This window comes from Arvicanthis niloticus, chromosome 17 (genome assembly GCF_011762505.2).
Source record: "Arvicanthis niloticus isolate mArvNil1 chromosome 17, mArvNil1.pat.X, whole genome shotgun sequence".
Classification (NCBI taxonomy): domain Eukaryota; kingdom Metazoa; phylum Chordata; class Mammalia; order Rodentia; family Muridae; genus Arvicanthis; species Arvicanthis niloticus.
The window spans coordinates 8,775,741-8,797,354 of record NC_047674.1 but is presented as its reverse complement, the minus strand read 5'-3'; the positions used below and the strand labels follow the sequence as shown (position 1 = coordinate 8,797,354).

At 37.9% G+C, this 21,614-nt stretch overlaps 1 protein-coding gene across 2 annotated transcripts in view; it reads right to left on the bottom strand.

Moving 5' to 3' along the window:
- Slco4c1 (solute carrier organic anion transporter family member 4C1) overlaps window positions 1–21,595 on the bottom strand; it is a 47,131-nt gene extending 25,536 nt beyond the window's left edge. The window contains exons 1-2 of one of the 2 annotated variants that reach the window (XM_034521800.2): window positions 21,253–21,595; window positions 17,188–17,451 (exon numbers count right to left, since the gene is read on the bottom strand). In XM_034521800.2, coding sequence (XP_034377691.1) covers window positions 17,188–17,451; window positions 21,253–21,595 — 607 coding nt within the window. Of the gene's footprint in view, window positions 1–17,187; window positions 17,452–20,290; window positions 20,388–21,252 lie in introns of those variants that run through there. The other variant, XM_076914693.1, reaches the window with a different exon arrangement.
- Window positions 21,596–21,614: the final 19 nt, after the last annotated feature.

The following is a 21,614-nucleotide window of genomic DNA, read 5'->3' as shown; positions in this document are numbered from 1 at the left end:
TCTGGGATCTACAGGTTGCTTTTCTCTCATACTCCCATAAAGGGTCTTCAAGTTTCCATCTGTCTCCATTTTCAAATGCTTTTTATCAACAAGACTAAAAACTAGCGAACGAGACCGAGGTTCCACAAGTAACTCAAGGTTGAAAGGTAGATGCTAAATGCTAATTATGAGCATTGCATATTATACACGTCTTTAATTATCACATTGCATTCCATTAATTTGTAGGGCATTGAACAGTTAAGTAAAATTAAACAGAAAAGGACATGCAATTCAACAATAACCACAAGAGGGAGCCCCCATATCATTTATGAATTCAGAAAAGCGGTACAGGTAAACTAAAAACCCAACTTTTCTGTAATGGTCCAATCAATGAGTGGTCAGTTCTGCCTGTTAATATTGGGCATATATTACTCAATATTAATATTGACAAAAGAAAATCTGCACACGTGCTCAGTCCAACCATTACCACAAAACCCCATAACCTCCCCAGGTCCCTGCCTGTCTGCTCAGATCCATTAAGTTCAGACCGTTACCCTAACACCCTGGATGCTAAGCCCTGCTTTCCCCTATGCTCCACCCTACAGGAGGAGTAGAAAGGACGGCCACAGGTGTGAATAGGATTCTACTCTTCCAGTCAGCAGCTTCCAGCAAGAACTCTGGATAACAGAGTTATGATAACAGACAAGAGCTCTGATAACAGACTGAAAAGAGTTGTTATCAAAAGAAACCAAGACTCTTTAATTACCGTAGCAGGTACTTCAAGGTAAGTAGGTTTAAACAAAAGCTGCCCCTATTTCAGCCCTCTTCGTTTGTTTGAACTTAGTAGTGTGTGAATTTGTGTAAATGTGTTTTCTTCCTCTGTCTCAACTTCTCACCTCCCAATTAGAGCTGGAAAGACAGGGAAACACTGCTGATTTCCTTAGAACTAACTTTCCCAAATCAGATAGTATCTTCTAGCTCACTCCCACATTCCTCTTCTGTAACTCATTTTGCTTATCCTATTACCAGTATTTTGAACACTCCTTTAAAAATGTGACAGACAAAACTAAAGAATCTCTGATCTTAGGCATGTGGGTCCCTCTAGGCACCTGTCTGGAACCAGAGGCCCTTTTCACTAAGGGCAGCTGGTGATGGAGCCCCACAAAAGATTTGGGAACAATGCTTCTTTTCCTGACACTCAGGAGCCACCCTCTGCCTGTAACTGGAGAGGACCCAGGTGCAGGGTGCTGGCAGAACCTTCCTATTCTGCAGCATTTCTATAATACACAGGCAGAGTCAGAAGAACTTACGCAAGGAATCCCAAATGCCTGTTTACCTTTGTAAAGAACTAAAATCTGAGAGCCTTGGCCTGTACAGCCCACCTGCCTAGGGTATCGACCTGGCTGCTGTTTCCCCCTGAGAACCTGACCATAATCTGGTTCAGGACTGGAATTTTTTAAAATGGGAGATGCCACTGCATCTAAAGAAAGATATATATTTATATCAATCACAAGGAAACTGATCACAAAAGAAAAAAAAAAATGGTCATAGGAAATGTACATGACCAAGATGGTGACCTGAAACAATGAGATGAAACACCTAAAGACACAGTTTAAGAAATTGACACTCAAATTCATCTCATTGTATGTGTGGTGTATACACACTTGGGGAGCAGGGATTCATGTGAGGACCAGAGGAAGACATAGAAGGACCTGCCCCATCACTCTCTGCCATATTTCCCAGAAACAGATCTCAGGATCTCTCTCTGAACCTACAACTGCATTGGCAGTCAGCGAGTCCCAGCCACTGTTCTCTCTCCAACTCCCATAGCTCTAGGGTTAAAAGCAAATGAGTGACCACATCTTGCTTTTTATAGGAGTGATGGGATTTGAACTCTGATCCCCATGCTTATGTAGGAAGTCGTTTTACTTTCTGAGCCAACTGCCCAGAACACTTGATTAATCTTCTTTAATAAACTTTTTCCCCAATGGCTAGTCCAAGGGTTGTTATTATTTAAAAATCAGCAGCAGGACTGGGAATATTATATGGTTGAATGTTTGCCTAATTCCCTCAAGGCCCATGGCTTGATTTTTAGCATAAAAAAAGTTTGTTTTTTTAATAGAATCTTAATGAAAAATGCCTTGAATTTCCATTCCAAATTATAGAAGTTACCTACAGACATAGTTCCTGTCTGTTTTAATTACAAGACACAGTAGTATAGGCCAGGGCAACCAGTAATGCAAAAAAAAAAAAAAAAGAGAGAGAGACAAATGGTTGCTATTTCACTAAGACAAACAAAATTGCTTTCCCTCATTTCCCTAGGAAATCCCAGAAGTTGCCCATTTCCACCCACTGTGCAACAAACACAGCCAGCATCTGGTACAGAACCTTGACTTATTTTTCTTTCCACTGAAGCCTGTTAGCCATACACAAAGTCTGATAGATGCCTAACGATTTAGAGGGTGTTTCTGAACTCTTAGCCATGCTAAGTGTTGTGGTTATAGCATAGTATGTAAGGCACACGATGGACACTGTGACAGAGTCCCGAAAGCTGAGTCCTAGAAATTTAACTGCTATAGTAGACTTGTAATTTGTCCTTTATCTTCTGAAATGCATACACTTTACTAGTTGCTTTTAGTACATCATATCCAATTAGCTCAATACCATCAATATTGAAGGCAAGCATGACATTCTATACCATGAAATAATCACAGCTTTGGGACTAATATAATTATATTAGATAACAAATAATTGTTTGCTATGAAGGGATTGCCTCATGTTAAGACATGTCACTGACCCTATTCTAGAGACAGCAGAAACATCCTTCCACTCTCTAGTAGCTGTAATCAAAAACATTGGCATGCATTGTGAATTGTCTACAACAGAATGTTATAGCAAAGACGGTGAGAATTTACATACTGAGATAGTATGATGATCATGGGCTGGTCTCTAAAGACCCGAGTCTAATCACAAGAAGAGATGTAGTAGGAGAGAAATGACTGCAAGCTATTCTCTGGCTCCCACATGCTTGCAATGTTGTGAGCACACACATGCACATACCCACACACTCAAAGTACATAAATAAAATATAGGGAAAGGTTTCAGGAACAAAAGTCTTTGCTATAAACAGGCAATAATGGTGTGATTGTATTCCCCTACAGAACAGCAAACCTTCCCTGTCTTTGTAAATAACAAATTAGAGAGAACATACCCACAGTCAAGAACTATATCAAGTGTCTGAGAGAGCACCAAAGGGTTTCAGAAACCATACCAAATGTGGAGTTGGAGCTGCAACAGCTACCAGCACCTGCTAGTGCTTGCAATGCCTGACAGTTGTTCTCGATTACTTTGTCCTGAGAGAGCTTGTACTCGATAAATATGTATCAACAAGTGATAATATTTTAGTAATTATCCCTAAGTCCTTCAAACCTTTGATGACATGGTTGAGTTATTCATTCTCCAGAAATATTCATTCTGAATATTTCTATTCCCTTGTTAACAGTTTCAAAAAGAAATGGCATCAGAACTCCCTGAGATGGATTTGGAGAACTACACACACTCTACAATCCCAGTCTGCCTTCCCCACTGAGAATGACTGTGGGCTAATAAACCCATTTAGGCTTTTGATGTGATAAAATGTCAAGAATTTGTGTTATATAAAAAATTAAAATTTGTCTTTTTCATGAGAGTCACAATTTTTTCAGCTTAGGTAATCAGTGCCCCCCTTGAAATCCATTTGGGAAAGTGGGCCAATTTCACTTCTGACATTATTCTGAATCTAAGATCAGAGTGGGCAGCCAGAGAACATTTAGAGCAGTGAGCATTCATTAGATCTTCTGTGGATTTTTTGTTTTACAAAAGCAAAATATACTCTAAAAATATGTTTTAAAGTAAGACTTAGTAGCAATGGCCTTCTGTTTTAGTTCTAGTAATTAGACTTTATAAGGCTATGTACACTTTTACCCTGAGAAACAACCATTCTGACTTCTGCGTGGCTGAAAGACTTGATCCAAAAATAATGAAAATGCTACAAAATAAAAGCCTAATAATGCATAAATTTGTATGACCTGCATATTATAATAATGTGTTAAGATGAGCATACACACACACACACACACACACACACACACACACGTCATTATAAACTATCCCAATACATGGCAAATACATTAAACAAGAGCAGTCTCTTCTTGGGCCCAGTGAACTCAGCTTCTAGCAAAGGCGAGGTTAGTCTTTAGCAAAGGAAACACTCCAGAGCTTTTCTCCATCAGGAATCCAGTATTGCCAAAGTCCAAACACCAGCAGCCACAGAGGCCAGAGAATGCAAACTATTACCCTATTCCACCCCCTGAACCCCTTCTATAAGTAGGAGTTGATGGAAACACAACACACCCACTTCTCTAATGTATTGCTAGGTCCGCTTTCTTGGGGCAACAACAGTATTAAGCAACTGTCACATACTGCATAGACCTAAGGCTGAAACTATTTACTACCTTGAAGTTTATAGACAATACTGGCTGACACCTCTTGGACAACAAGACGGCTGTTCAAGCACTATGTCTCTTTGTTTCTGCAGTGAGTGTATGTGTTCCTATATGTATGGAAAGTAACTTTGTTTTGCTGTTTATTATAAGAATGTTAGAAGAAACAGAATGGACAGAAGTAAGATTAATCTCTGCGAAACAAAAGTCAACTTCAGTAGATAAAAGTCCAAGTACAATCTTGCTGTGTGTTGATTTTGAAAAAGGATATAAATAAAATATTACATTATCCAGCCTTAGTATTTCCATATGTGGTTGGTTGTATTGTTTATTTTCCGAAAATTATTTGTTGTTCCCCTAAGAAAATGATTAAATTTCATTTAACTCTCAGGATTATAATGAGCATATTTAGTATTTTGTTTCACACAGGAAAAAGGAAGAGGTGAGCTACATCACTTCCAGACCGCTGATTCCAAAACCTGAGATGATTGGTCAGTTCTTTTATTATGCAGTTTACAGAATGTAAATGAAAAAACGTTACTTACCAGCTGCAACCTTCACATAAAGATGGCTAGGGATTAGCTGTGGCTCACTGATGAAAAGTATGCAAATACAAAACAGGATTGACTCAGGAAACCACCACAATCTGAGAGTTGCTGCTAATGTATAAATCAGTTTATCTAGATGGTAGATTGTACAGGTCCCTCATTCATCAACACCAACCCATTAGAAGGGTTATGTGTTACCAAAATGCCAGGGATGCAGGGATAAAGCAGACACAGAGGATTTCTCCATGAAGGTGGTATACAGATGCTTTCACCTAGTACCCCTCCAATACCATAATAGTCATTCTGTTTAATTAATAAAAGCCCTTATAAGAAGACTCTGGGGATGAAGACCTCCTGGCTAGTAATATTGATTATCCAAGAAAAGAAGGAAAAATACCTTCTCTTCTGAATATAAATAAAAATTTTTCTGACAAAATATTACGAAGTAGAACTCAGATATTACATGTAATTACCATGTAAAATATGTCCTGTGTGCAGGGTTGCCTCAGTGTTTGAGAATTTTAAAAAGTGTAATCTATCTATATCAAGGCTTTAACAAAGTAATATTTCACAAAATTCAACAATCACCATTTAATAAGAGTTCTCAGGCAAAGAGTCATGTGGAATTATCCTAGCCTTGGCAAACAACTACAAAAACTTACAGCATTGGTAAAAGATTGAAAAAAAATGCCCTAAAATAAGAATATTAATTTTCACTACTTATTTTAAATAGGGTCTTGTTATGTTGCCTTAGGTACTTACTACTCTGTGTACAATCCACGTTAGCCTCAGACTTTAGGCAATCCTCCTGCCTCTCTGGTTTGGATGATGACAATACACAAGAGCCGCTACCCCAACTACAACATTCACTGCTTCTATTCAAATAAAACAAGAAGTTCTAATCAGTTTACTTAAGCAGAAAAAGAAAATTTATGACAAAAAGAATATTTTAAAGGATACAAGCAGTCAGTATTTGTAGAAAGCACAATCATCTGCACAGAAACCACTAAAGGATCCAAACAAGTTCAATCAGGGTTAAATAAGGTCAATAAGTTCACAAGGCACAAGATAAAATATAAAGTCTATTATGCTTCTACTATTAAAAATGAATACAGACATTGAAATTTAAAGTACATTGCCACTGAAATAGTCCTGTCAAAAGACAGATTATATATATATATATATATATGTTTTCCAGTGAATCCAACAAAATCTGCATATCACTGTATTTCACCATTACACTGAAGCTATAATACACTAATGGAAAGGTATTTTAAAAGGTATTTTAAAGATTGTTCCAGTTTGCTCTCTAAGGTTGTGATAAAAAAAAAAAAAAAAAAAAAAAAAAAAAAAAAAAAAAAAAAAAACATGGCAAAAAACACCTTAAGGGAGAAAATGGAACTATTTTACTTTACAGTTTAGAGTTATAGTTCTGGGTAGGAACTGAAAGCAAGACCCTAAAAGCACAAACTAAACCAGAGGCCATGAAGAAGAACTTCTTAAATATTTTGCTTTCTGTGTCTCCTTCCTTATAGCACCCAGGATCACTTGGTGAGGACTACTACCACATACCATAGACTGGGCCTTCCCACATTAGTCATTAAGCAAACAAAATGGCCCTACAGACTTGCCTACAGGTCTATCAGATAGAGGCATTTTCTTCATTGAAATGCTGTCTCCTCAATTTACAATAGAGTAAAATATATGTATAATAGTATAAACTTAACCAAGGAGGTAAGACATTTGATTGAACAATGAAAACTTTAAATATCAAAAATAGAAACTGAAGGACACACTAGAAGAGGAAATACCTCCCATGGTAACAGACAGGCAGAATTAATACTGTGGAACTGTCTATATTACCCAAACCAATCTCCAGACTCAACTGAATCCTCCTCAAAATTTCAATAACCATTGTCACAGGAACAGAAAACCTAAATTCCAAAATTCAAATAGAAGCACAAAAGACTCCGGATCCTCAAAGTCAAATTGAGAAAAATAACAAGGTCAGAGGTATCACAGTTATTGATTTTAAGTTATGAGACAACCATGCAAAATGAAAACAGCAAAGTTCTGGCACACACACAAAAAAAATGGACACATTAGTGGAACACAGGACCCAGAAATAAACACATACAAAAATAGCCACTTGATTTTTAACCAAACTGCCAAAAAACATACAAGATATAATAATGCTTTTCAATGAAATGTGCTGGGAAAATTGGATAAACACATGCAAAGGAGTGAAACTGGACTTTTATCTGTTGGTCTGCATGAGGAATGTATTCAAAAATGAATACATTCAAAGAAGACTGTAACTTTGAAATTGTGAGAAGAAAACAGGGAAAATATGTTAAGGTACAGGAATAGCTATGAGCTGTTGGAAAAGGACTCTAAGAATTGACATATGGAAATGCAGAAAATTAAATATCTTCTGTACAGTAGAGGGCATGATTAACACTGTCAGGAAATAGCCTACACAATGGGAGAAAATCTTTGTCAACATCATATCTAACAGATGATGAGCTTCTAGACTATTTAATGCTTTCAAAAAATAAATACAAAACTTCAACAACCCAGTCAATAAATGAGCTAATAAAATAACCACTGCTCAAAAGACAAAGCACACATTAAAAGTTGTAAAACAACATGATCCATCAAGAAAATGCAAACTAAAGACACATTGAGAGTCCATCTTTCCTCATACACAATGTCTAACTATCAAGGTAAGAAATAACAAACAGTGGTAAGGGAGAAGAGAAAGGGAACCCTTGTATAGTGCTGGTGTGAATGTCATCCTAAAGTCCATGTACAGTTCCTTACAAATCTAAAAGCAGCTCTACAGTAAGTTCCAATTCTTGACCAAAACACCACAGCGATATGTACCCGTCCATTGATACTGCAGTCTTCTTTGTAAGAGCCAAGTTATCAATTCTGCACCAATGTTTGTCAACAGGAAAAAGAAACTGGCTTACAGTCACAGTAGAGATTTTTATTGTAATTTTTGTTACATGTACTTCCATTTGAATGTGTGTGTGTGGGGAGGTACAGACATAAAACAGTGCATAAAAAGAAGTCAGAAAAAACTGTGGAGTCAGTTCTTTCTGTTGAGCGTGTGGGTTTAAGGGGTGGAGTTCAGGTCATCACTCTTAAAGGCAAGGACCTTTACCTGCTGAACCATCTCACAAGTCCATAGTGTCATTTTATTTAGCCATAAATAAGCAATAACTAGAACCAGAATCATAAAATATACTAATAAGAACATAGCAAAGGAGAGCTGATTAAATACATTACCTATAAAATGAATACGAGAAATGGATTCTATAGCTTCATCTCTATTAGTAGCAAAAATACCCAGCATATATTACAATTAGACATATTTATACACATAGGTTCAGTCAGTTGTTTTATTAAGCTGAATTTTAAAGATTTTATTTGTAGTATGAGTATGTATATGAGTACACTGGTGTGTCAGACACATCAGAAGAGGGAATCAGATCCTGTTACAGATAGTCGTGACCCACCATGTGGTTGCTGGGAATTGAACTCAGGACCTCTGGAAGAGCAGTCAGTGCTCTTAACCACTGAGCCATCTCTTCAGACCCTTAAACTGGATTTTAAATATATATGTGTAGCTATACATACGAATGTGGTAGACTGATGGATGACTGTTAGTGAAGACTGGATGTGCATGCATAAGTAAGAGCAAGGTCAATACCATACTGGGATTATTTGCACACACATATACATTTTAAAAGACTGAATGATGTTAAATCGATAGTGGTTGGTGTAGGTAATGCTATCCTAAGATGTATTTCCTTCTCCATTCTATTCTTACTAGTCTATCTTTTCCTGAAAATCTTAAAACATCCCATTACTATGTTGAAAATCAGAGAATGAAGATATTTATAATCGGGGAAGGTGTCTACTAAAATGGCCATATTGAATTGTGTGATAGGAGGATCCAGTTATCTGAGCTACACTAGTAATTCTTTTCTTCGGTCTTAAATGTGGAAGTTTCAAAATATTTGGCCACATTTTGGCAATACATCAAGACCAAGGTGCTTCTAAGGAAATGCAAATACAATCTATGGGAAAGTTTTTACTCCTGTAGTGTTGTAATGACCATCTCCAGTGACAAACAGCAAGCAGACAGCCATTTTAATCACCACAGACTTCATCCTAATTCTATGCGACTATTCAAGGAATGCTGAACCTCACACCAGGCACAGCCTTAACTATGAGGTTATTATGGCAATATCTAGTGGAAAGAATCTAAGTGGGATCACAGAGCTGTTGCACAGTGCACAAACAGAATTTCTGCTTGACTCTGATGTATGCAATTGCATCTAATGGGCAAAACTATTAAAACAAAAAGAGTAAAACAAAAAGAGCCCATTAAGGCTGACACTGACCAATGTGTGCACTTTTAAGGAACATGACAATGAAAATAGAATTTCCTCATTTTTTCTCACCACAACCACATTTTTACCAATCTTTGAGGAAGCTTTAAAAAAAAAAAAAGAAAGAAACAGATAGAAAATTACTTAATCTTTACCTCCCAAGCATTTTATCTACTCAGATACAGCTATGATATACCTCACTTGAAAATCACATTGGGCATCCTTTAAAAAGAATCCCGCACTGCAGCACCCCTTCCTAGCACGCTAGGAATATTAGTATTTTATCGAGTATTTATGACACATCAACAATACTTTCAAAGAATTTTCACAGTATTCTAAACATGCTCCTCTTTTTAGCTTCCTTTGTCACACTGTAAAATATCAGATATGAGACATCACTAATAAAACCATTCATGGACAAGAAGTTTGGCTCAAGTCACTAAAGAAAATTTTAATTCAATACACACACACACACACACACACACACACACACACACACACACACACAAGGAGTATGGTCTGAGAATCCCAATGAGTCACTCTGAACTCATTGACCAATGCATTTCATTGCCACACTTAGTCTTTTTCTTTGTTGATCTCACTTCTTTGTATCCCCTCTTCTAGGTTACTAGCTCAGCAAGCACATATTGAAAGAATGATGTTCTCACAGGTCTAAGTGTATGATTATGCCATGTAGGTAGAAGAATTCTCACTGAACAAACAACCACTGACATGTCAAATACTCAGGTCATGGATATTTCTTATAGAGACTTTAAGCAGCATGTTCTTCCCTGGTAGACTAGAACTAGGCAATAATTCAGGACACATTAAATAAAAATAACCCCCAAGGGTAATGATTACTATTTAAGATGTTATTGGAAGACTGAATCACCTGTGGCAGTTTGGATGAGTATATCCTCCAATGGTTCATATTTGAATATTTGGATAGAACTATCTGGTAAGAATTAGGAGGTGTGGCCTTGTTACATGAGGTTTTGAAATTTCAAAGGCCTAGGCTAACCCCATGTCTTCCTCTCTGCCTCATGCTGGTGGAGCAGATGTAAGTTCTCCACTACTGCCCCAGCACCATGCCTGCCTACCCCCTGCCATGCTCCATATATGGGCAAACCCTCTGAAACTGAAACCCCAAAGAAATCTCTTCTTCTTTAGGTTACCTTGTTCATGACATTTTGTCATGGCAATAGAAATGTAACTAAGACAACCTCTGGTATCCCAAACCACAATTTCATCTGAGGTAGTCACTAGCCCTGAAAGTGAGCCTTAGTTCTTTTATTGTGTATATTACATTTAAACTAAAAGTATTTGTTACATTACATTAGGAAAAAGCCTAAGTAAAGATGAGTTGCATTAAAAAATAAGAAGTATCAAAGAAAGACTCATCATGGTCAAAGAAAACCACAGAACTTGTACAAAGTTGACAGTTAAAATATCTTAGGATTTTTTTTTTGTCATGCCTTCTTTAATATAGATGAACAAACAATTTATATTCCATGTGAACAAACTCTGTCCAAGTATAAGATAAAAGACAAGATAGACACTAGAAATTAACTCTCATTATACTCACTTTCTTAGAGCAATTGTTTAAAGTGAGTTACTCGGGACAACCAACATCCTTTGTACAAACTTCTTTCTATCCTACTTATAATTTTTTTTAAATTAAGTTATTTATTTACTTTACATCCCAATCAGTGCTTATTATCCCTCCTCTCTTTTCAGTCCCTCCCTCTCACCTCCACTTTCAGCCCCCGTCCACCCTTCTCCCCTTTTCCTTAGAAGAGGGGAGGCCTCCCCTTTTCCTTAGAAGAGGGGAGGCCTCCCCTTTTCCTTAGAAGAGGGGAGGCCTCCCCTGAATATCAACCAGCCTTGGTATTTCAAGTTACAGTTGGACTAAGCTCATCTTCTCCTGAGGCTAGAAGAGGCAGCCCAGTTAGGAGAAAGGGATCTATCTAAAGGCAGGCAATGCAGTCAGAGACGGGTCCTGCTTCTGCTATTAGGAGACCCTCATGAAGACCTAACTGCACAACTGTTACATATGTGCAAAGGGCCTAGGTCAGTCCCATGCATGCCCTCTTCTTAGCAGTTCAGTTGCTATAAACCCATATGGTCCCCTGTGAGTTGATTATGTATAACCTACTGATCTTAAACCTTTAAAAACCTAATGGTCGACAAATAGAATTTTATTTTCCTCACTGAAGGTTACCTTCAGTGCAGAAGTTATTTTGATAAGCAATATTAAAATAGTACTCACCCAAAAGGAATAAAGATGACCTTGAATAAAACCAAACTATTATTTAGTAAAGATTTGTTATATATTTCAAATCATAGTTTTATTAATGACTAGTTAAGATTACAGTTTAGTTTTAAAAAACACTAAAAGGCCTGATATGTTTGTGCACACCTTCAATCCCAGCACTCAAGTATCAAGAGGAAGACAGATCTCTGTTAAGTGTCATACCAACCTGGTCTACAAAAGTGCTCCACACTGTCAGGGCTACAACAAAAATGAGTGTGTTGCTATGAGTGGTGATACACAGCTGTGATTACAGGGAAGTTGCAAAACCTAGGAGTCAAGGCATTCTTAGCAAGAGTTCAAAGCCAGCCTAGGTTTGACCTGGTCACAGAATCCAACGTAAAAACTGTCAATGCCAAAAGTGAAAAGAAAAGATTTAAGCACTGTCAAATATTACTTATTTGGAAATGTTTTATGACCTTTTTCCATTTTCAGCTCAGTAAGATCAAAACTTAAACCCTAGAAGTATGTATTTCTCTTACTCTATTTATATCAACTAACTACAACAGCCAATACTTCCCTGTGATAAATTCCATCATTTCCATGCAAAGCTAATCACCTCCAATCTTTATGTCTCTATAAAATCTCCAAATGAAAAAACAAATTATCCTTTGTCTCCAATCTACTTTGGTTTTATACAAGACAATAGGAAACCATGCTGATCCAGATTTTCCCTTTCTATCTCCACTGACTCTCACCCTCCTTTGGTGTCATTTCTCACACCTGTAGACATTTTACACGATACTCATATTTCATATTTGGTTTTCATCTACATCCTAACTATATTACATTACTTTAATCTCCTCCTAGAGATTAACTCATCCAAAGTGATTTCCCTCAAACAGAAGAGAGAAAAAAAACAAAACAAAAAAACAAACAACAACAAAAAAAACCCTCAGCAAACAAAGTATGCAAGCCTTTCAATTTCCTCAAAGTTCATTTCAAATGACACCACAGGGGTGATTTCAGTTAACAAAATGAGTTTCATGCTTCTCAAGTTGTTTTACATTAAGGGTTTTGGGTGGGCGTTGTTGTTGTTGATGTTGTGAAACAGCCTCTCAAGTATTCCAGGATGCTCCATGAATTACAGAGGAGCCTGAAGATGACCTTGAACTTCTGATCTGCTGGCTCTACCTCCCAGAGCTCAGATTACAGAGGTGTGGCACCATGCCCACTTTATGCTCTGCTGGGAACTGAACTCTGGCTGCTATAGCATTAAAACAGCAGTTACTGCTGAGTTGAATCCTAGTGCCCTGATTTAGGTATTTCGTTACTTCTGAACATACTGTGGCCTCAGGCTTCTAATTTACTTATTGGTGCTTTCAACACATTTGTTTTTCTTTGCCACTTAAATCCCCAGTTTGCTTCTTTTTCTATATTTCTCACAGTTAGACAAATAATCCAGATTTTTGTTCATGTTTTCATATTTGTGAAAGTGAATTAATTTATTTGAGCAATGAAGCTATGATTTATTTTTTAAATGATACTTGGCTTCTTCAATTAAGGAAGAAGGGATGAGAATTCAGCCCAGTTCGTAGAGCACTAGCTAATCATGGAAGAGGCTCTTATTCTCAGAGCCAACATGGAGTCCCTCCCAAATGGTGGCATACGCCTATATCCCATAACTGCTGCAGGTGAAAGCAAGTGAATCAGAATTCCAAGGTCATCCTTGGTTGTACATAGTTCGAGGTCAGCCTGAGGCACATGGTACACTCTGTCTGGAAAGAAGAAATTGTTTAAATTGAAAAAAAAAAAACCCTCAAATCATTTAATATCTAATAAACTACAAGTAATAAACATAAAGTCTTTAAATAAACAAATAAACCAGAGTGTTAAAGGTAGGATTTGTTTTGGGACTTATTGATTATGAAATCAATATAAAGTCACTGCATCATTTGATGTAAAGTTCTAGACAGTAGCAAAAAAAAAAAAAAAAGGGTTTTGAGAACAACATTTATTCTGTGTTTAAGTGCAAGGCTTCTTACAGATGTATAATGCAATTTCAGTCCTGTATTCTATGTGTATTAAATGTAAGCTCTCTATCTCTCTGCCTCTGCTCTGTGCATGCCATCTTTTTTCTTTTTGAGGAAAAACATCCATAAAATTCAAAATAATAGCTAACTATTCAGCTTCAGTTTGAAGAGAAATTAACAAAACGCTCCTTAAAAATCAATGTGGCACTCAGTACTAAAACTTAAAATTAGGATGCCTTTCTGGTACTGTGTTTATACTTCAAGCATTGGCTTGTACATTTAAGCTAACATGTGTGTGTGTGTGTGTGTGTGTGTGTGTGTGTGTATTTATATATGTATTGCACACTGGGTATAATAAACATTCTCTCTGAAGTTAAAAACCAAAGTCTTGATTCCCACTCTGGACTCCATTCTACCACATTTTGTATATTCTAGGACATAGTCCCAGGTGGTCCAAGGAAATACAAAGGCTAACTTCCAGCTCCCCATGTTCAGTTCACAGCACATCTCTCTCTTGGTGTGACTGTGTTGGCCACAACTGACAATTCCGGAAAACATCTAGGCCCTCAAGTTTGTCTGTAACTTGAACAATCTCTCTGAAGACTGTCCCCTTGTTATCTAGCTATCACCACTGTAGCCTTTCCTGCAACGCACTTGTAAATAGACTTTTAACCTCCCATTATCTTGTTTATTTGCTAGTTATATATTCTTCCTCAAATAAAAATGAAATGTTTTACTATTGTTTTCTCGGATTCTGGTTTTAGAGACATGTGACACTATGTCCAGTGTCGTGTACTCCATGTCAATAATATTTATTTATAGACATGACACAGCAACATAAGGCAAGCTCAATTTTCCTATTTCATCGGACTACTAAGTCTAACCTACTAAAACATTGAAAAATATAAACAAGAGCAATAAGAATTTTGGGCAAGCTTGCCTACTATACAACATTTACTAAAAGCTTCTGCTCTCGCTTCAGTACTACCTCAGGTTCAGCTGTGAGCCAAGTCTTTCCATGCCCCAGAAACACCTCAGTTAGTAGCTCTTCCCCTTTGGGACTATCAAGAGTTCACACTGATTGTAACTCAGGATGTGTACTACAGGAGATATACTCTGAAAACCACGGGGAAAGAAGCCAAGGTTTTGTAGAAAAGGTATTTACATTCTACCTAATAAAATGTGAGGCTTGCTAACAAAGTTTCTTTAAGTACCAAAGAGTTATCCAGGCACGGTTGCATTCTCCTTTAATCCTGGTACTCAGAGGCATTTTTAGATCAGCCAGGGCTACTCAAAGAAACCCCATTTCAAACAACAACAATAACAACAAACAAAAAAAAAAACAAAACAAAACAAAATAAGAATAATCTTCTTCAGAGATTAGCAAACCAATAATCTCATACCTAGTGACCAGTGTTGAAAACATGCATACAAGTAATGTTATAGGGACTGAGGTTATATTTTGGAGTATATATGTATATTCATATATACATCTGGATGTAACAACAAATAATAATAATAAAGCTATGCCATGAACTTAGAAGAGAACAAGGAGATGTATGTGGGATGTTTTGAAAGGAGGCAACAGCCGGGTGGTGGTGGTGCACGCCTTTAATCCCAGCACTTGGGAGGCAGAGGCAGGCTGATTTCTGAGTTGGAGGCCAGCCTCGAACAGAGTGAGTTCCAGGACAGCCAGGGATACACAGAGAAACCCTGTTTCGAAAAACCAAAAAAAAAAAAAAAAAAAAAAAAAAAAGAGGCAACAGAAGGGAAAATGCTATAATTCTATTATAAAAAATTAAAACATACATGCAAACACACACACACATGTGCTAACAATCCAACAAAGAAGACAGGCACCTGGTTAACTGCAGCAGTAAGGACTCAAACACTGCAAACACAAATAAATACATTTACCCTATCAGAATGTGTTCTGCAGATTGGGTTGAATGTACTGTACTGTTTAGATTTCAAGGTGTAACAGCACAGTCTATGCTGCAATGTGTGCCTTGTTCCTAAAACTACCCCCAGTGAAATTATGCAGTCAGTCTTATGCAACATTGCCCAATGTCAGATAAAGAATCCACTTAAGAACTCAGTTCACTGACAGTATCTTCTCCTATCCTATTTATTTAAAAATTTTCGTATTTTAAGTACATCCTCTCTTCTTCTATATACTTGTGTTTCCCATTTTTATGTCTAGATGAAATATTCTTATTCAAAAAGTACACTCTCAAAAACCAAGTGCATAACGCAAACCTTTTTATTGGGAATGACGTCTTATTCCTTATTATCATGCAACTGGGAAGACAGTCAATCTTGAGAAACATTAACATAATAATACTAATTTTAAATGTTTATAAATGCATATATATGTATGCATATTTTGTCTATATGTTTGTACGTGTATGACATGCATGCCCAGTGCATGGATGATTATAATCTACTATGTGGATTCTAGAAGCCAAACTCAGGTCTTCGGTAAGAACAGCCAATAATCTGAACCACTGAGCCTGCTTTAATATTGTTTTTATGTTAACACAAAAATATTAGAATATTAACTTTAAAAGAAATGCAAGAGCTGGTGCTATGTCTAGGTGGTTAAGATGAATGACTGTTGTTCCAGAGGACCAGGCTTTAACTCCTACCACCAACAGATCAGCTTACAAACGTCTGTATCTCCAGGTCTAGTGACTCCAATATGCAGCAAACCACCAACGTATAGAAAACTAATTTTTCAAAACTGAGAAAAGAATGCCTATACTGCAATATCTCAATTTCTCCTTTCTCTCTTCAGGCCTTTTCTCAGTTGCCTAACCCCCAAAGGCTTCTCAATATTTGTTATTGCCAATCCCAGAAAGGACATAAAACTGTTAAGGTAAACTTCCACAACTCACAAGCAGCTTCCTCTAACTCTAGTGTAATTGTTTTACCATTTAAAAAATGATTGCTAAGTCAAAAAGTTCATTAAATTTCCTCCCAAGCCTTTGAATAATGGGCTTTGTTTACTCAAGGTAACATAGTCTGCAGGTCACTTTAAAGTTGTAAGAACAGACTAAAGCCAGAAGAAAAAAATGGTACTTCAGTCCTGAGAGAAACTCTTCCAACAGGCCAACTCACGTGTCTTGTTTTAAACCAGGAATGTGCAAGCCCACCACATTGTTATCACTGCAAATAACAAGAGTCCAAAAGAAAACTTGCAAGTCTCAGAATCTCCGGGAGCTCAACACCTGCAAACAGTGTGAATGTCTTTCTATTTGAAAGAGCACCTTGCACAATATGGTAAAAGAGCAGAGAATCAGAGACCAGGAGAGCCACCGAGGTAACAAATAACATACAGTCTATCTTTCTGCTCTCCAACCTTACACAATTCACACAAAACAGCAGGAGAGACTTTAGACCCAACCTTACTGTAAACAAGTGTCAACAAACTTGCTTCTGTGTAATCAATCGTGGGGATTGATGAAAACAAAAACCTGACAGAGACGGTACCTTCCAAAATGGATCCTAGTTCATATCTTCCACTGAAGAATTGTGGTAAGGAAAACACCAGTGCTCCCAGTCCGATCATAAAAGATGCCACAGCAAGCCAGTGAGGTTTGTGTCCTCTCTCTCCAAAGAAAGACACAAACAGAGACAACACGCAAAAGGAGATATCGTAGCTCGATGATATCAGGCCTGTCAGTGAACTCTTCATTTCATAGCGTTTCTCGATGGTGGAAATGCTGATGTTAACAAGGCCGTTTACTACAATACCTGAAAAAGAGAAAATGCTTTGTTATAGCGTTGCTATACACCCCATCAGCAAGGAAGACCACCGGGCTTTGCTTCATTGTTTTTTCTTCTTTTTCTTTTGGATATTTTCTTTATCTATATTTTAAACGTTATCCCCTTTCTTGCCCACCCCCAAGCCCCCTATTCCAATGCCCTCCCACTGCCTCTGTGAGGGTGCTCCCTCACCCATCCACCCATTTCTGTCTCACCATGCTAGCATTCCCCTACACTGGGACATAGAGCCTCCACAGGACCAAGGGTGTGTCCTCACATTGATGCCCGATAAGGCAATCCTCTGGTACATAAGCAGCTGAAGCCATGGGTCCCTCAATGTGTATTCCTTGGTTGGTGGTTTAGTTCTTGGGAAATCTGGGGGTTCTGTTTGGTTGATATTATTGTTCTTCCTATGGAGTTGCAAGCCCCTTCTACTCCTTCAGTCCTTTTTCTAACTCCTTCATTGGGGTCCCCAAGCTCAGTCCAATGGTTGGCTGCAAGCATCTGCCTCTGTATTTGTCAGGCTCAGTTTCAAAAGTCTCTCAAGTATCAAAGTTAGGCAGTCCAAACAAGCTTTCTCCAAAGTCATTTCACATTTCACATTGTAAATTGGCACATCTTCAGATGTTCAACAAAAGCAATGCTTACTATGTACTAACTTATAGCTATTTGTCTAATTCACTTTTCTCTACCAACAAAAGTCAGACTGGTAAAGTCCCATAAAACCAGTTTGCTAGAGAGTTCTTAAGTTCATTCAGGATACTATTCTTCACAAAACTCTCTGGCAAGAGTACCCCAAATACTAGAATCACACAAATGGACATTACCACCAGGTTCAATTACCTCCTTAGTCCCAGCTGTATTTATCAGTAAGATAACTTCAACTCACCCTGAACTAAGTTCAAGAAGAGGAAGTTGAGCTCTCAAGTCTATTTCTTCTAACACTTACACAAATACTAAAGCTTCCTTCACTCACTTTGAGATATGGTACTTTGAAGTCCCTTAACTCACCTAGAATCAAGGATCCAACAGGCTTGGCTACTCAGGTGCTGGATTATAGGTGGGCACACTAGGGCCATTTTAGAGAAATCATTTCAAAGGTTCAGGATTAAAAATAAACAAAAACTAAGCATCATTTTGACCACCAATGTTCTAAATCATGTTCAAAGTAAAATATGGAAGAAAAAACTATGTACAGTCCACCTGCCTGTAATAAGACGGAAGACAGGACTAGGAGGTAAAGAACGTTGAGTGTTGACTGATATCAAGATGTCCTGTCCAGACAGGCTAAATTATTAGAGCAGAAATGTGAAAATAAGTGAAAAACCAAAAGCAATGAAAAGTTTTTGTTGATTGTGCTTATGAGCTAAGTATTATATTCATCACTTATTGGGAAGAATATAAACATTTCACAACCTCTACAGTCTGTACTGTCGTTTTATCAAGACTGTGACTGAAAATGTATTTTGACAAATTGATGCTATACTTTTCAAGGTCCTAAAATTGTGTTTGTTTGTTGCTCCTTTTAAAGACTATAAGCCAATTAGCAATTTGGAGATTGTAAAATGAATGTGCAAAGCACCTAAAAACGACCTTTGTAAAGACATAGTTACCTGTTAACATGAAAATTTTTCCACCCAAACTTTAACCTCCCCTATACCTACAACCCTAATTAAAAATTAGTCACACTAGGCCTGATGGCGCATGCCTTTAATTCCAGGACTGGGAAGACAGAGGCAAGCAGATCTCTGTGAGTTAGAGGCCAGTCTGGTCTACAAAATGAGTTTCAGGATAGTCAGACTACATAGAAAACCCTTTTCTCAATAAATAAATAAAGTAAAAATAAAATAAAAATAAATAATAACTAGTTACCAAATACCACTACTTTTAGTAAACCTTCATTTTGCAAATATCTGTAAGAAGATAGTATTTAACCCTATGAATCTCCAATTCTATGTCACACACATTCCAAAAGCACTGCATTTGAATTAGCTGAGAAAGAAAGCAGACTATGTCTCTCCTTTGTAATGTTTGAGGATAGGAGACTCCCTGGGAAGTAGAGAAACACCTATTGCCTTTGAGAAATATCTGTTAAACTCATTCCTTAAGTGGTTTTTCTTCTTAATCAAACTTCTATTAATATATAGGCGAACCAGATTTCCCAAAGTTAGTGAGACCCACAATACACATTCAGCCACTGAAACCTCAACTTGGGCATAAACTGATATATTGGGGTGTTTTCTTCTCTGATTATTTTTCTTAAACTAAAGTAAATGATGCTTTAAACTAAAGCAGACACACTTTTCTTTTTCCTGAGAGTACCAATTCTATTTGGTAATGACTGAAAACAGTAGTTTATGTTGAATATAAAGTTTCTTGGGGAAACAGACATTGCAGAGTAAAATTTAAAGGAAAACACAAGACAGATTTTACTTTTTAATTCTATACTGCTCTAGCAACTATACTCCACTATTACTAGTTTGGGATTAACTACAACCAAGACATAATTAGAATGAAACTATGTTGGAATAAGGAAAGGAATCCAACTACAGCAAAAACCTTCAGGAAAGGAGCTGAAGCCTACTTAGGGTCAACAAATGTTTACTTAGCACCCAGAGGGTGAAGAAAAAAAAAAAAAAGAGTCTTGAAGTAGGGGAAACAGAAATAAAATAAGAACAGAAGGCAAGAGACGTCAGTCTCGTTTTCTATTAATTTAACAGAGAAAAATTTCCAGTAACCCTCCACTATCTCTCGGGCTTCATCCCTTTCAACCTGTCCAAACTGGTTTGGGATTATGGCTTAACTAATTCCAAAAATGTCTACATACCAAATTCTACTTCACGTTCGTTCAACATGTCCTTCAAGCTGACCCACCTTCTGCTCATCCCTCCTCAGATTGTATCCTTAGAAGCACTTCCCATTTATTCTGTCCCTTGAGTAGAAAGCAAGCCCAGCAACTTCTTCCTTTCTGATTCCTTTTCAAAAAAAAAAAAAAAAAAAAAAAAAAAAAACACCTCCAGCCCTCCCTCCCTCCACCACACTCAAGGAAACTGAACTTAGATTGCAAACTCCAGGGGGGATAAATCTAGGCTTAATCTGTTACTCCCAAGGGAATTTAAAAGGGCTCCTAGAACAAACAGACACTTGATAACTCCATCCGGAGACTGAAGAGCTGATTAAGGTTCACCCTGCATGGCTGGGAGCCTTTTCTCCTTTACTCACAGGATTGCACATGTCTCCACTTTCTCAAATAATGAGAAAAGAAGATTACCTACTTGTAAGCTATGCTACATAATTTAAGTACTTCTAGCCTAGTTCCTTCTTTTTGGAAAACCAGTCCACTCCTATTTACAAAGCTTTGAATCCTTCCTCTGTAAAAACAAACAAATAAACAAATCTCTTCCCTAGATCCCAGTTAAATAATACGGTTTTAAAACACAGACCAGACTGCCCTATGACTTATCGTTTTCCCAAAGGATCATCCTCAGAATCTTCCCTAGAGAAATTCACTCTGCCAAACTGAGGCAGAACACAAAATTAGTAAAAAATGCTATTGGGGGTAGGGGGCTAAAATATGAACCATGCAGAATGTGGTGAACACATGCAGGCAAGAGCGTCTTCAAGTTCCAACCCAGGCATGGGGAAGTGGGGGTGGGGGTTACCTAGAGCGGAGTCAAAAGCCGGGCTAGTGGTGGAGTTCCCCTGCACCTGCCTCTTCCTCTTCCCAAGCTCTACCCCACCCAACCACCAGCTCAGCCAAATCCCCCAGAAGCTGGCGCTGGACTTTACCTTGCGTAAGGGCTAAGAGACAGTAGTAAAGCAGAAAGCCTTGAGGGGTGTTGCAGCGCTGGAGACACTGGGGGTGGAAGTTCCTCCACCCACAAGGTCCCTCCTCAAGCTCGCTTAGCTGTGACCCCGGCGGCTCATCAGAAGCTGGGTGATTCGAAGAAGGTGGAATTGGCTCAGTTGACTTCTGGGGCTCCTCAGATTCCCGAGGCTGCGAACCCCCATTCTGATTCCTGGAGGCCACAGTAGAGACCTCCACCTGGGAGGGCGAAGCAGACGCACGGCGTGGGGTGTCTGGACTGGAAGGGACGAAAGCCGGGTTCTCGATTCCTTTGGAGCCCTGCATGGTCAAGAAAGGTTCTCTA